The sequence below is a fragment of the Micrasema longulum genome, unplaced genomic scaffold (genome assembly GCF_059751315.1).
Source record: "Micrasema longulum isolate JH-2025_06_02 unplaced genomic scaffold, ASM5975131v1 h1tg000281l, whole genome shotgun sequence".
Taxonomy (NCBI): domain Eukaryota; kingdom Metazoa; phylum Arthropoda; class Insecta; order Trichoptera; family Brachycentridae; genus Micrasema; species Micrasema longulum.
The window spans coordinates 794,079-809,586 of record NW_028277485.1 but is presented as its reverse complement, the minus strand read 5'-3'; the positions used below and the strand labels follow the sequence as shown (position 1 = coordinate 809,586).

Genomic DNA, 15,508 nt, shown 5'->3' with positions numbered 1-15,508 from the left:
GCATCCGCAGCACATGGCCATGCCAACCGTATCGCCTCCGCCTGATGATAGTGTTCACCGGAGTTCGCTGCGTCCGTTCTCTTATTACTTCATTCCTCACAAAGTCAAACCACCGCACACCCAAGATTCTTCCGAGACACCTATTCTCAAAACTCGGAATTTTGCTACTTTGGGCCCTAGTGAGGTGCCACGATTCGCATCCGTAGAGGAGAATAGGTGTTATGCGTTATATATACACGCGTTATATAGGCGGCATTTGGTTTTCACTGAGTAAATATCCGATCCCCAGACAGCCTTCATACTATTGAATGTGGCGCCTGCTATTCCTAGCCGCACTCCCAGTTCTTTTTAACATTTTCCGTAACATATACTCCCAGGTATTTGAAACTCTTGACCCTTTCGATGACTTGGTTTTTCAGAGTCAGCGGATTTTGGGCATCAAAACATGAAGTGCTACTCAGTACATGACAAAATACTTTAACGTTAAAGTGAAATAACACTTTTTAGATAAATATTTATGTCGACCTTGTTGAAAAGAAAATCCGGAACCTCATCCACGGTAATTAAAAGCGCTAACCACTATACCACGAGGCGGGTTTTTATTAATACAATTTATTATTGAAAATAATTGTGGAAAAACTTTAAATAATTAGCCAATATTGTATTTTTCCATACAGCGTGTCTGCTAGTCTGCTGCTTCAATTAATAAAATCTTTATATGATTACGTAATATGTATCTGTACATAATACCTATGTTGTGACAACGAAAGATGAGTTGTATGCTGCGCGGGATACCCAAGTGCCTAGTTAGCAGCGTTAGCACCACAAATTGAAAGTTATTATGTACCTACATTATATATTATAAGTCTTACATTTCTGAGAAATAATGACGTGCTGTTGCTTGTACCTAAATAAACTATGGCTTTGGCTCGCATGAATCAGAAATCCACTATCAATAATTTTTCTGCATAAATATATTTATTCGTACTATGAACCTGGCTGTTCAAAAAGGCTATTAAAATGGGAGCTAGGTAGAAGTAAAATGGATGTCTCATTCGCCCAAACCAATATTGAATCAACTGCTCCACAAAGGTATGGCTTATTTTATGTTTATGTTCTTGCATTGTACGTTTTATAATATAAATAATATACAGGGTGTTCTTTAAACCGTGTCACATCCGAAACCACAATGATGAGTATAGGCAAGATGACATCTAAGCATATTTAAAAGAATATTTAGAACAAAGTTTTTTTTTAAATATTAAAAAAAACAAATGGTTGCTAACTTCTGTAGGGGAGAAGTGAGGGGAGCGCGGCGCGGTATCAGGTTCCCCCCTCTCCCTCCTTGTTTCTCCCCTGCAGACGTTAGCAATCATTTGCTTCTTTTGATATATATTTTTTTTAAATATTCGTTCTAAAAAATTATTTGAATGTGCCAATATGTCTTCTTGCTCATACTGATCATCGTGGTTTTGGATGTGACAGGGTTTAATGAACATCCTGTAGGTGTACATAAATTAATTATATACATAAATACGAAGTGTTTAGAACTGTCTGAACATTTTGTCAATTATTTATTTATTTATTAAAAGAAAACAACAGCCATCACAACAACAAAAAAACAATATTTACAAATAAACCAAAATTATAGGCCAATTATAGTTTTCTATACATTACTAAATACAATGTCAAAAAAATAAGAAAAAAAGCGTACATTGAAATAGCCACTCCGCATCATTCCACACGTAAAAAATAAGTAAAATATTACAGTAATAATGAAATAATAAAATAAAAAGTTTTTTGGTTACTAGGACTTAAAATTTTTTTCGCCGGCGGATCCATACGGACCTATCAGTCTTATATTCTTTCTTCTTTCAAACAAGAGAAAATAATTACAATATTAAAGTGTACAAAAAAATAAAATATTAGGTAGGTACATTCAGATTAAATTATAACTATTATGTTTAATTAGGGTTCTAGCATTTTATTTAAATTTGTTCAAAGTGAGGAACTATATATCTATTTCAGCAAAAAACGTGTTATAAATATTTAAAATTCTGGGCAAAGATGCATTCTTGTTATTATTCGAGCTTGAAATACCAACATGAAATAATTGTTGCAGACGAGTTGTACGTTGAAGAATACGAATTTTAATTTTCTCAAGCAGTTAAGGGCAATCTAAATTTATTGTTATGTTTGAGGTTTTTCTTGAAGTGGTGCGCAGAACAAACTAATTGGGAACCACTGCTCTAGAGAGTTATTAAGTTGGATACAACCAACTGTTCCAAGAAGTATAAAAAAATAAAAATATCACGCTTTGCCCAGTATGTATTTACCCGCATTAATAAATGTTTCAGCTCTTTAATTTAAAACAATCAACAGTTGGAACAATTGAAGAAATATGGATTTTCAAACATTGGCAGATTGGTTAATGTTACGCAGTGTGTAAAGAAAAATTAATCAAAATATCAGTGCCTTTTGTAAAGTTTTTCGTTGTTTATTTGCAGTAAGGGCGCACAATGGCGGAAGCGCACTCCGCCGTCGCCTTCTCGTTCGCCATCACCCACGAGGGATGGGATGTGAACTTCGACCGGGAAGTCCTGTGGTTGGTGTGGGAATCTGGAGTCAGATCCTGGAAGAAGAGGGTTGCCCGGTTCTGGGTAAGTGGATCTCTTTTTTTATTTAATGAAATTTTATTACTGTATTAAAGAACTAAAAAAATTCAGATTAAGCGCAAAAATGAGTGGTATAACTGTTAACTGTCTTCTGTATGCGGATGATGCCGTGCCTCTTGCTAGCAGCAAAGAAAACCTGAAAATTCTTGGCAATAAAAGTCTACGATGTATGCAAGAAAAGCGATTTGCTTATGAATGTTGATAAATCGAAATTGATGGTTTTTAAAAGGGGTGAAAATATAACTAAATGTGAGATCAGTGTGAACGGAGATATTCTGAATCAGGTAGAAGAATTTGTGTATCTGGGAAGTATGTTTACTAGGGATGGAAAGACCGAGGAGGCTAAACAAGCAGTTCACAATGGAGTTCTAGTGCCAACTCTAATGCATGGGAGTGAAGTATAGAATTGGAAAAATAATGATAAAATTAGGTTAAATGCTGTCGAAATGCGATGTATGATAGGTGCACAAATGTTGAGATCCGTGAACTGTGTAAGGCTGAGATATGCATTATCGACGGAATCAGGAAAGGGGTGCTGCGTTGGTTTGGACATGTAGAGCGAATGGACAGCGAAAGAACCGCTAAAAAGATCTACGATGCGAATGTTGATAGATGCAGAAAACGAGGAAGCCCGAGAAAGACATGGCACGATCAAGTCCATAAAATACTTGAAGATGGACATTTTTTTTTGAAAGCCTATAATACGAAAGAGAAATAAGTCAATTAAAACATGTCATTAAATATCGATAGTTAATACAGCACTATTTAGCGATAAAGTTTTAATAAATCGGGGAAATTATAGCGCATGCGTAAGACCATGTAACCTTTGATATTTGGAAACAATATTGCCAGTATGAAAAACAAATATAATTATTATATCATATTTTCCCAAATCTATTTGAAAGCACGTATCAACACATCAATAGAGCCGGCTTTGTAATACCAACGTAAAAAGAAAAAGACGAAAAGCTAAGCATACCGTCTTAGGAATTGTCAAATGTCATGCTAACCATTATATTTGACTATCGATAATAATATTTTATAGTTGTTATATTTATGGGAAATTAAATGTTATGTATTATAAATTATCGTCACTGTTTATATATTCTTCCAAAAATAGATACAAATATCGCCGCCCTGCGCTTATCCCGTTCCCAAAGAACGAAGAAACTTGCAGATTTCATCAGCCTTTTTCGGCATACAAATATGTTACTGTATTTAAATTCTTAAAACCCAGTTGGTGTTTTTCCTTCTCGAGTAAGCTTGCAGATTACAGATATTATTTGAAGATTGCATGTTTAAAAAATAGTATTTCGAACAAGATTTCCTAAGGCCTATTTTTCTTTAATATTATACCGTTGACATTTGACAATGGACATATGGCGCTCGATGTGGGCCTTGGCATAATTCTTTAGTAGAATATGTAGAAGGAATCGGTGCGGTGCTTCGTGTTGACACTTCAATCATAATTACAATATTTGAGTTTGTCCAAATGTTCGTAGACAAAAGACTGGATTTCACCCCCTCGGGAGTCATTAAGATTAACAAATTACATCAGGGATGGAGAATACCTTAAATAAGGGAATATGGACAAACTTAAATATTGTAATGAAACCAACTGGCCCGTAAAGAAGTTTAAAAATTGGAAAATTGTTTTCAGGCGTTGCCTAGTATGTGAAATAATTCAGTCAGATGAATCTCTTCACAACAATAAAGGTTTCAGCTCTTTAACTTCACTAAAATCAACAAATGGAAGAATTGAAGAAATATTGATGTTCAAACATAGGCAAAATGGTGAATGTTACACGGTGTGTAAAGTGGCCACTTAAACCAGCCAATGACAGGTCATAAGCCCTGTAAATGCCTAGACTTCCGTATTCCCTTATTTAAGGTATTCTCCATCCCTGTTGTAATTTGTTAATCAATCATAATTGATAAAATACACACTGAATGTCATTATGGTATTTTTAATTAAAATAGTTTAGAATATAGCGACATACCTTCATATACGTTACTAATAATGCTGTTTGATTTGATAGATTATTGGTAATAATCTTCTGTTGTCAACAGCTTAAGCAGAGAGATGATGTTCACAGAACCACTGAAAAATATCCATTTACTTATATGTACCTATATGTAGCTACAAATGAATGATTATTTTTTCAGATTACCTATTTAAAAAATCACCGCTCTCAACTGCTACCTTCCAACTCGTATTTTGTTGTCATTCATAATTAATTCGCGAATCATAATTGCCCGTTTGCCTTTAGTAGAAAAAATCCACAGATTTCGTTGAATAATTCGTAAGAATTAGTGACGTCACAAGTAAAGACGAAAACAGAGATTTCATAAATCTAAATTCATTGAGTTTTCTGGATTATTTCATGACTATACAAACGCGGATTTTTAACATTGTTTACATTGTGGTATAGCATATCGGTAGTCGGTAATGTGGTGGTAAGAGCGTATACATATTTGTCACTTTTTCCAAAACAGACATTTTAAAGAAACATGCTAAAATTTTATGCTCTTTCATATATCATATATATATAATATACATATATGTATAGAAGGAATAAAATGTTTGCTTGTCCTGTACAGTTGAGAAAATGTCAAATATACCCCTTTGCCATCCCACTACCGCATGACACATTATTTTTGAATTTTATCCAACTATTATGCATGTTTTCAAGGAAAATCTAGGAGGTCACCGACTCCCAACGATCTAAATAAATATTAAACGTAATAACCTTTCTTTGTTCGGTTGGAATTACAATATTTAGGGACAAACACTACTGGACTCTGTAATTCGATTGTATGCAGTAGAGATGACCAACCTTTTTTGTCAAATCTGAAATTGGACTAATGTTAGCTGGCTAGTCAATAAATAATTTAAGCTGTTCCTGGTGCCAATAATAATAATCATTAAAGTTTGGACCGGAACGAATCTTAAGTTCTCAAAAAAAAAACTTGTTTTGAGATCATAGAGCTGCATATAGTTATTTGGCATTTTTTTGTAGTCCTAGCGTAAGTATTTTTTTTCTTTTTTGCACCAAAAGAGGCCAAGAGGCCCAATTGAATTAGGTACATCACAGAACTTCCAGGCTTAAGAAAAATCACATTTAGTTTTTTTTTGTGTTCTCACCGGGAATCGACCCGGAACCTTTCGTGTGTGAGTCAAACATCTCAACCACTACACTACAAAGGCCACCAATTATTTATACAACTGATTATAAATAATTTTGTTAACTTTTTTACGGGATGGATTACACTATTAATGATTTTGATAAAATTATAAATAAAATTATCAATGAAACTTCTCGGTTTAGTTTTACTTTTTTATTATTCTGACCAACAAGCGCTTTCGCCTAAGAAGGCATCTTCAAGACTGGTGTCGTCTTGTCACGTCTCTCGTTCGCATCGCGGCCTTCATGTGGAATGAAATGATGATGAAAGCATGGTAAAACAGATATATGGGCACAGTCAATAATTATCATCATCGTCATTTGCCTTTTCGCACCCAGCGTTGCATAGGACACTACATTCCTACACCAAGTGCGGAGTGTGTCGATCATCTGGTATAATGATCAGTCTTACGCCTCTATTAGTTTTTACCGTCTTATTATATAACGATTAAGATAGCCGTTCATAATCGCGGCCCAGGTTCTCTAGTCCTGACCTGACGCTCAGGGGTTGGCACGTTGGCAGCCGACAGAGACCTGGAGGCTGGAATGATGATATTATCCATTATAAGATATACCCTTTTTATTTATAATTTTCTGTTATTAAATATCTACGTGGCGTTATGGCTCAAGCTGATATGTCAGTTTACACAGGCACTTGAGTTTATAGGAAATACAAAATTATTAACTTTATTAAACTGTTAAAAATCAGATTGTATGACGATATAACAAGTTTTGCCATCACATGCTGAGAATTATTTTCTCTAAATTGGGAGGATGTCTTTACAATAAACGAATATATCAAATTGTGCCATTGTGCCACTTACTTATTATTTTTCCGTCGTCATCTTTGTTAATATCATTTCTTAATAAAATATTTGAACTAAATTTGTTGCAACAGAGGAGCAAAACATTTCGAGAAGGAAATATGGAAGCATTTACAGGACTTATGACTTATCATTGGTTGGTTTAAGTGGCCACTTTACACATTGTGTAACATTGACCATTCTGCCTATGTTTAAACATCTAAATTTCCTTAATTCTCCCATCTGTTGACTTTTGTCCAATGACAGATCATAAGCCCTGTAAATGCCTAGACTTCCATATTCCCTTCTCGAAATGTTTTCCCTCTCTGTTGGAACAAATTCAGTACTTAAAAACTCCCAAAGGAGGAAATCCAGCCTGTCTGCAAACATTTTGACAAACATTGTTGGATAAAATATTGTTTCAAAATTTGGTTGGTCATCCCGTAATAATCCACCCGGTTATTTTTATGTATATCTTATTTTTAAGCATACAAAATGCATACCGACGAGGCTACAAGTGACGCAATATTGTTTATATATTAATATTGTTTCTACAATGCATAAATACGACCTAAGTATGTACATGTATACGATCAACATGTTTGCGTTTATAAGTTTTGTTTGATTTAGTTGTTTTTATTTAGTAATATCATTATTCCGCTATCCGCAACTAACGGTGCATATGGCACTGCAAGAAAAGACTCCCTTATTCTTCGGGATCGTTGGCCGTAGGACTGTATTAAGTTAAAAACGTAGATTCTTCGTAGATCTTTTTTTTGAGAGACTCATGGCTCTAGAACTACCAAAGATACGTTTCGTTCCTCGGGAGCGAGGCAAGCAAAAGGAAGAGAGAGACAACTTATATTTATTTATTTTTACATGAACGGCATTTTCTCTTTTCAATTTTTTTTTAAATTTCTAACCTTTCTGATTTCACATATTTTTTCTGTATATTTTGTGTTCTATTTTTAAGTATGTTAGCATGTATTTAATTATTTTTTGTAAATTCCCCTCGGGTGTTAATTAACAAAATAAATAAATTGCATTTAACATATACATTGAATATAAATATAAACAAAAAAAATAAAAAAATATATAATACTCTATGGCAAGTTATAACTGATGTTCCCATTTACAGCAACAAAAATGGTTTAGTATGCCTCTAATTAAGGTTTTAAAAGAAAAAAATAAAATGAGAATGAAGGCAAAAATATTATATAACCCGTTAGATTATGAATCGTTCTCTGTTTTAAGAAAAATATCAAAAGTTTTGTAAAAGGCCTGGTATATTAAAAATGTTGAGAAAACTCGGAAGACATTATAAAAGTCTTTTGGTCATACTCTAAAACATTACGCGCCACAAACAGTTTACCTAAGTTAATGAATTCTGATGATGAATGTGCAAGAAATGGAAAAAAAATAGCCAAATTTTTCTCTAAATACTTTGCAACTGTCTTTAACTAAAATACTACTCAATATGTTTCAAGTACGCCTATCGAAGACAAAATTAAAGTAAATTTAATCAATTTAATATCTCTAACATTAATATATCTGTTGAAACCACAAAATCTTGCCTTGAAAAATTAGATATTAAAAAAGGTGCAGGACGCGATCAAATACTAAGTGTTTTTATACGAAATTATAGTACTGGGTTATGTATACCACTGCACATTATTTTAAACAAATCTCTAAATTAATGTATATTTTCTGACTTGTGGAAGATTGCAAATGTAATTCCAATACCTACATAAATCTGGAGACTAATCATCCGTTAAAAATTATAGGCCCATTTGTATTCTATCATGTTTTGCTAATGTTTTTGAGTCGATGGTCTATGCAGTAATTTTAGTTTACCATTTGTCCTCAGCAACATGGATTTGTTCCGAAGAGGTCTATTGTATCCAACCCACTAGAATTTTGTGATTATATTTGCTCGACAATGAATGAAAGAAGTCAGGTGGATGCCGTGTATACTGACTTCCAAAAAGCCTTTAAGTCAACCATCATATTCTAAAATGGAAGCATTCGGCTTACATGGAAATCTCTTGCGTTGGGTGAAATCGTATTTATAAAATAGCATTCAGATTGTTTGCATAAATGGATTTGAATCATCACCGATACCTGTGACATCTGGTGTGCCACGAGGATCAAATCTTGGGCCGGTTTTATTTTTAGTTTTTAAAATTATCTTTGCCCTCTCTTAAAATGTGAGTTTCTCCTGTATGCTGACGATTTAAAGATATTCCGTGGAATTGAAACATCAACTGACCAACAAATGCTCCAAATAGATCTCGATAGTTTGAGTACTTGGTGTGATCTGAATGATATGCACCTAAATGTACAAAAAATTAACAAGATTACATTTACAAGGAAAAGAATAGCAAAATATATCATTTACAGTATTAGTAATATGAGAATTATTTCAGTAAACGAGATTTGAGATCTAGGAATAACTTTTGACTCTCGATTCACATTTTCCACTCATTTGAATAATATCAAAGAAAAAGTCCTAAAGATGTTAGGATTCATATACAGAATATGTAAACTTTTTTAATATGTATCATAGATGATTTGTTTATAGAATTCATTTGTTTGAAGTAGTTTGGAATTTGGATCTGTAGTCTGGTCACCACATTACATAGCTCATTACATAGCTCGTAACCTAACATTCAAATGTAACCTGGGAAAAACCCTTCAGTCTTATGATCAGCGCCTAGAACATTTTGTTCTAGATAAGTTGGAATTTAGGAGATTTAAGACTTGATGTATCTTGTTTAGAGAATATATCCCTGAATGTCCCCAGTCGGCGATTGTGATCGTACACTAAATTTTATCTTCCAACCTTCAATAATAATATGGCGGACTTTGATGAATCATCACGTATGTTAAGATTATATAATTATGTAGACATTAATGCTGATATTGATATCTTTAACGATACATTAAATAATTATAGGAAAACTGTAAAGCAATTTATAAAATCGAATACTCTATTTAGGTAAAAACACTTTCATAATATTAAAATAATATACTGAAGCTTGTCAATTTGAACAAAAAAATAAAAATAAACCTTTTTTATATGCTTATTTGTGCATGTTGTATTCACATAATTGATGAACAATATTTATACATAACAAATTGTGATTATTATACCAATGTCGTATATATTCATTATTGTTTGTGAACTATAACTATTTTTCAAAATAAAAATGATAAAGTGGCACAACTATAACAATAGTAACTAGTAAATACACATAAGCAACCAAAAATATTAACTTAATACATGCATAAATATAAAACGTAAAATAATAAAAACATTTTTAAACATAGAGAAAAGTTTAATCATTATATTGCGAGAGAAAAAAAGAAATCAGACTCGTCTTATAACTGCCAAGTTCAGAACCAAATATACCATCCTTATCCTCATACTGATTACCGTATTTGTGGAGCCTAGGGATAGGCGATTGCGTGTGACAGTCGGTCCTAGAACTTGCAGAACAAAAAGGAGACCTGTGGCGGGTATGTCGACCAGGTACACGGAAACACACCAACTCCAGCAAATCTGGACAGTCAATGAATGAATTGATTACTTTATAAAGGTCATTAGATTAGGTATGTTAGAATTCTTCTGTCGAAAAGTTTTAACAGATTTGCGGAAGATAACAATTGATTATAATTAAATACAGTAGCTGGAATATGTAGTTTAAAATTAATTAATTATTTGTTCCTAATTGTGTAGGTACTATCTATGTTAAATTCACATTTGAAAAATACGCATTTGATGTACTGACTTGTGAACAAATATAAAATGAACACTGTCCTCCTCAGAACCAGTACCTACTTGTCCATATTATTAAAATATTTTTTCAAACAAATATTATTCGAAATTTTTCAGTCAAGTTGTGCGTAGTCCGTGTAGCCTCCTTAATTCATGTTAAAGGTCAGCCTCGACAAACCGCTTCTGCGTCTTCTGCAAAACTTTCTCCAGTGCATTTCGAAAAAAAACTTGTTTTGTACATAAAACTGCGCATGGCATAATTCCCTCGTAACGAATGTACTGGAATTTTAATACAGTATTTATTTTACAACAAATAATAAAGCACATCAATGAATAGAATTCTTTGATAAGCTAATTACCCACGTTTATTTTGGTTCTATATTATTTTTTATTTTAAAAATACTTAGAATAAAATATCTTTTGCATCTAATCAGCACGCATCTATAGGTATAAAGTCCTTGTTTGAAAAATACTTAACAGATAGCCCTTACATTCGTATCAAGTGATTTGATCCATCAGATTTTTTAATTAATAATCTTTATATAAAAAGTTAAACTAAATATGTTTAAAATTACTAAATAAACACGTTTATAGTATGCATGCAAACATTTTATAAACTGTTAGGTTTTGAGATGGTTCCTTTGTTTGTGGTCTTAGGAATCTCAGGATTATCGTCAAAGGAAGTTGAGACAGCCTCTACTGTATACTGTCATCAACTGTCCTGGAATATACCTACTGTTTTAGTGTGGATACATATTTAGATTAATATCACATTTAAAAAAAAACTAATCTTGTGCATTGTTTTTTCATCTGTCTTAGCATAAAAAAAAACGTATAAATATATATTATATTAATAGGGTGTTATCACGTTTTAACTAATAAATATGAACAAAAAATCATGAGAGTGTAAAATTGTTTTTAAATCAGTCAATAATTCTCCGGTTGGATCTATAAGGCCTTATGTCGTAAATCGTAATTTTACTGGAGAGTAATATCACGTACTGTGAATACCGATAAAAATATATGAAATGGATTTAGAATAATTAATTGTATTTTCAAAATCAATGTGGATATTGTGGAGAAATGTTTTCATATATAACTTTGAAAAAAAATAGCCTTAGAAAAACGCGACATGTTTGGCATTCATAGTTGTGACGTCAAGATGGTGTTCTAAAAAATTTTGAATGGTTTGGAATAAAAGCTAAAAATTAACACGAATCGTGGCGTATTAGGGGCGTGGCCAACGCAATGACAGTTTTTGCACGGAATTAAAAATTACAAATTAAAAATATTTTTTATGCTAATAAGTAGCAAAAATGTATTTTGTTTACTGGAAAATATTTTTTATAGACTCTTTTGACTATAAAACGTAAAAAAAGTGTAATTTCTTTATTATTTAGGCATTTTATGGCTTTACAATGATCTGTTTGATGTCCTCGATAATAAATACTAATAAAACACATTGCAACACATGTTATATGTATATGGAATAGTTAAATAATTTTATTTTTTTTATTTGATATCGAAAATGGTGGCAAGAAAAACATGAAATCTGACATTGGCCCTTCTAGATCCAAGCCACAGAATTAAAAAAAAAAAGAAAATTTCCAAATTTTTTTCCGCTAAAACTCTAGTCACGGTGACATCATGCATATGACGTTTGTTTATTGAGCCGAAATGTCTAACAATAACTTCAGAAATTTTGTACGTTTGTTTAATTATTACATAATAGTTAGACCATAGAATTAAGAATAGTCCAGAAACCGCATACGTGCATCAAACAGAAGGCGACTAAACTACTCTAGAAATTTTACTACTTTTTTTTCTACTACTAGAAATTTTGTACGTTTGTTTAATTATTACATAATTGTTACCAATATTCAGAAATTAAAAGAGTAGTTTTAATGATGTAATAACTTATATTTACATATAAGTTATTAATTAAAAAATACTTGGTACACTTCCACTAATTTATTTTGACCAATTAGCGCTTTCACCATCTAATGGGCATTTCAGTAATTACGTAAGTAGTTTTACGTTTTGACCCATTAGTTTCTTTATAGACGTTGCTCAGTACGCAACTCCCGATTTGAATTCAACTATGCCGTGTTGTGTCGTTTTAAAGTGTAAAAATACTGCTGGGATCTTTAAGAAACAGGATGGGATCACATTTCATGTGTAATTAGCAAATGCACTAGCAAATGCATTACTTAAAAATGTTTTTTTTCCATCTGTCAGATTGTCAAAGAAAACAAAATGAACATTTCGTTAGTGTTGTCAGGGTAGAATTTTTATTACCCTACTTTGCTCGTCTAATGAGAGCACTAATAAAAATTGGATCTCGGATTAAACAACGCCGTGGTGGAAATTCATTTGACCGACATTAACTTTAAAACATCAAATATTATTTAACATGATACACAAATATCCGTTTTATGAAACATGAAATTTGTTTTTTATTTTAAGTTCAAAGTTCATTAATTCAATTACTCTTATTAAATGATCCTTTACTTATGTACTCTGTTGTGTAATTCAATGTTTCCGCGTGCCCAATAAAATTTTAGAGAAATAGCTTTTTTTTAACATTACATTTGCTTTTTGATTATATTTTTTCCCATCTGGCAACATTACGCGGCGACTTCACGAATGCGCGCGGCGAAAGTGGGGCGATTTTAGGACACAGTCTGATGTATTCAAATATGATTCCACGGTCTTCTGGACTATTCTTAATTCTATGAGGTAAACATAATTATTTTGTAAATTCTCCAATCGTCGGACTAATACCGGCTCGGAAACGAGTATGGAGAATTTGATATGTTTCGTTTTCCATTGTTAGTTTTTAGATTAAAAATTCTTTTGAAAAAGTATATTATTTGAATGCTGTAAACATGCTCCTGTGAATTCCGACTGCGAATCTGAGAAGGATAAGTGATGAATGGAAAAAAAGATAATGAGAGAGTTATACTTGCGGGAGATTTGAATGGGTGGGTTAGAACTCGAAGAGACGGGATGGAGGCAGACTGTTTTCTTCAAAATGCACATCTTAGATTGTGTGGTCAGCCAGACTTCAAACATCATTAAAACTGGTCAAATACATATTTTTTTTTTTTTTACTAAAAAAAACGAATGTATACATTATTTATCAATTGTCAAAGTAAAAACAAGCATCACTCGTCTTTTATTTCTATAATAAATTACAATGAACTTCCATCAAGAATTTTTACAAACGAACTTAAATGTTTTAAAGTAAAAACATTCCAACTCTTGTGTAGGTTTGATTATTTCGCTCTTTTCATAAATGTGCTCTTATCTCAGTTTCACTTTTCTATGGCTGGCTGCTTTTTGCATAACTACGTTAAATTTACATTTGAGTATAGTTTTGTGTGCCTTCTTACGCCTTTAATTATGATCTCAAAACCAACATAATATTATTGACAGTGTGTTTTCGGAGAATACATCAAGTATAAAAGGTAAATTTATTTGGAAAATGGTAAAATAATACATAATATATCCGTACGGTGAATCAGTATTTTGCCGTAAGCGTTTAATAGGTTGAGAGGTTTTTTTTTCAGGGGGAGCTAGGCAACGTCCAAAGTACAATATGTAAAATTGTGATTGAAATATGAAAAAACAATAAAATAAATAGAATTTCAATACGATATCACATTGAATAAGTTAGTCGTTGTGCAAAGACGCTTGTTGTGTATTATAATATATTATTAAGTGTAAGGTGCGATGCTCTGCCAGGACAGGCGGCTTTTAGACTCCCGGTATTTAAATTTAGTTACGGTAAGAGATAAACGAAATTTTCAAAACATATTCATCATAACTTTTTAATAAATTAACTAGTAGGTAGTCATGTTATTGTTTATTTTTGCATAAAAATGTCTGCCTTAAAACAGGTTGTACCTGGTTAGGCAGACTAGACATAATCCAGAGAAATCTATTACATAAGTATGTATGTAGTAGATAAAGAATTTGTAATTATTGTTAATAAACCATTATTATTATTATTTCAACCATTGTATTTTCGCAACTTATGATGCTGGAACTTTCCGTTTCATTTTCTATTCACTAGTTTTATATAGATTCCCTGTTACTAAATATGTGTACTTATTTTATGCAATAAATATATAAAATAAATAAATTTGCATTGCATTGGTACACCAATCGCAGCGTTTCTTGATAATTTTTGTTACACGAATGTAAGATGATCAGTCTTACGCTTCAGGTTCTAGTCCAGGGGACTAAGAAATATGGGAACCGAAACCGAGACCTCTTGCGTGGTAAGCAAACGCGCTGACCACTATACCACGAGGCCGACAAAAACAAAACATATTAGATGCATTAACTTTTTGGATTTCGTGACACTAATTCCGGCTATAAATGTGCAAATGGGTAAGAACCAGTTGTCTTCATGATGGATGACTGTTGATCAATATTTTTTTCATGTGCTAGATATTCGTTTATGGCATTATGATTTTTCTTACGGTAAAACAAGTTTAGATTTGATCAAACCTACTTGAGTATTTGTCAGTAATCAGTTACCGGAAATAAATACTAACAGTAAAATGAGTATTTTGTATTGTACTCGTGTTACAAATTAATAAAGTTGATATTTAGATTACATTGTGATTTTGTAAGATAACTTACCCACTCATTGTCATGTACAATAACTTACCCACTCAGTGTCATGTACAACTTTAGTGAACTTTTTAAAGATGAATATTTGCTTTCTATTATTTTCTCTTTGTCCTCTGTGCGAAGTAGAACCAGAACCCTGGACAAGTGCCTTTGACTCGATGGCTGCTAAAAATCCAGTCCAAGGAAATCGAGTGGAGATAATTCCGCCTAGTTGTGTAGTGGTGTTCGCCTACTATTCCTAAGTTTTTGGTTCGATTCTGGCAGGTTGGACATGAAATATTGATTTCAAAGGTTTTTTGAACTGCAACGTAAGACTGACCATCTTACCTTCATGTGACGAAAATGATCAAGATACGCTGCGATTGGTATATCAATGCAGTTTCCTATGCACCATTAGGCGCGGAAAGGGAATAATGAGGATAC

At 32.5% G+C, this 15,508-nt stretch overlaps 1 protein-coding gene across 2 annotated transcripts in view; it reads left to right on the top strand.

Annotated features, from left to right (window-relative positions):
• The window catches only part of whd (carnitine O-palmitoyltransferase whd), an 85,367-nt gene that overhangs the window by 12,737 nt on the left and 57,122 nt on the right, over positions 1-15,508 (top strand). For both annotated transcript variants that reach the window (XM_088224387.1, XM_088224386.1), the window contains exon 2: positions 2,508-2,660. In XM_088224387.1, coding sequence (XP_088080513.1) covers positions 2,520-2,660 — 141 coding nt within the window. In that variant the 5' untranslated portion in view covers positions 2,508-2,519. The remainder of the gene's footprint in view (positions 1-2,507; positions 2,661-15,508) is intronic.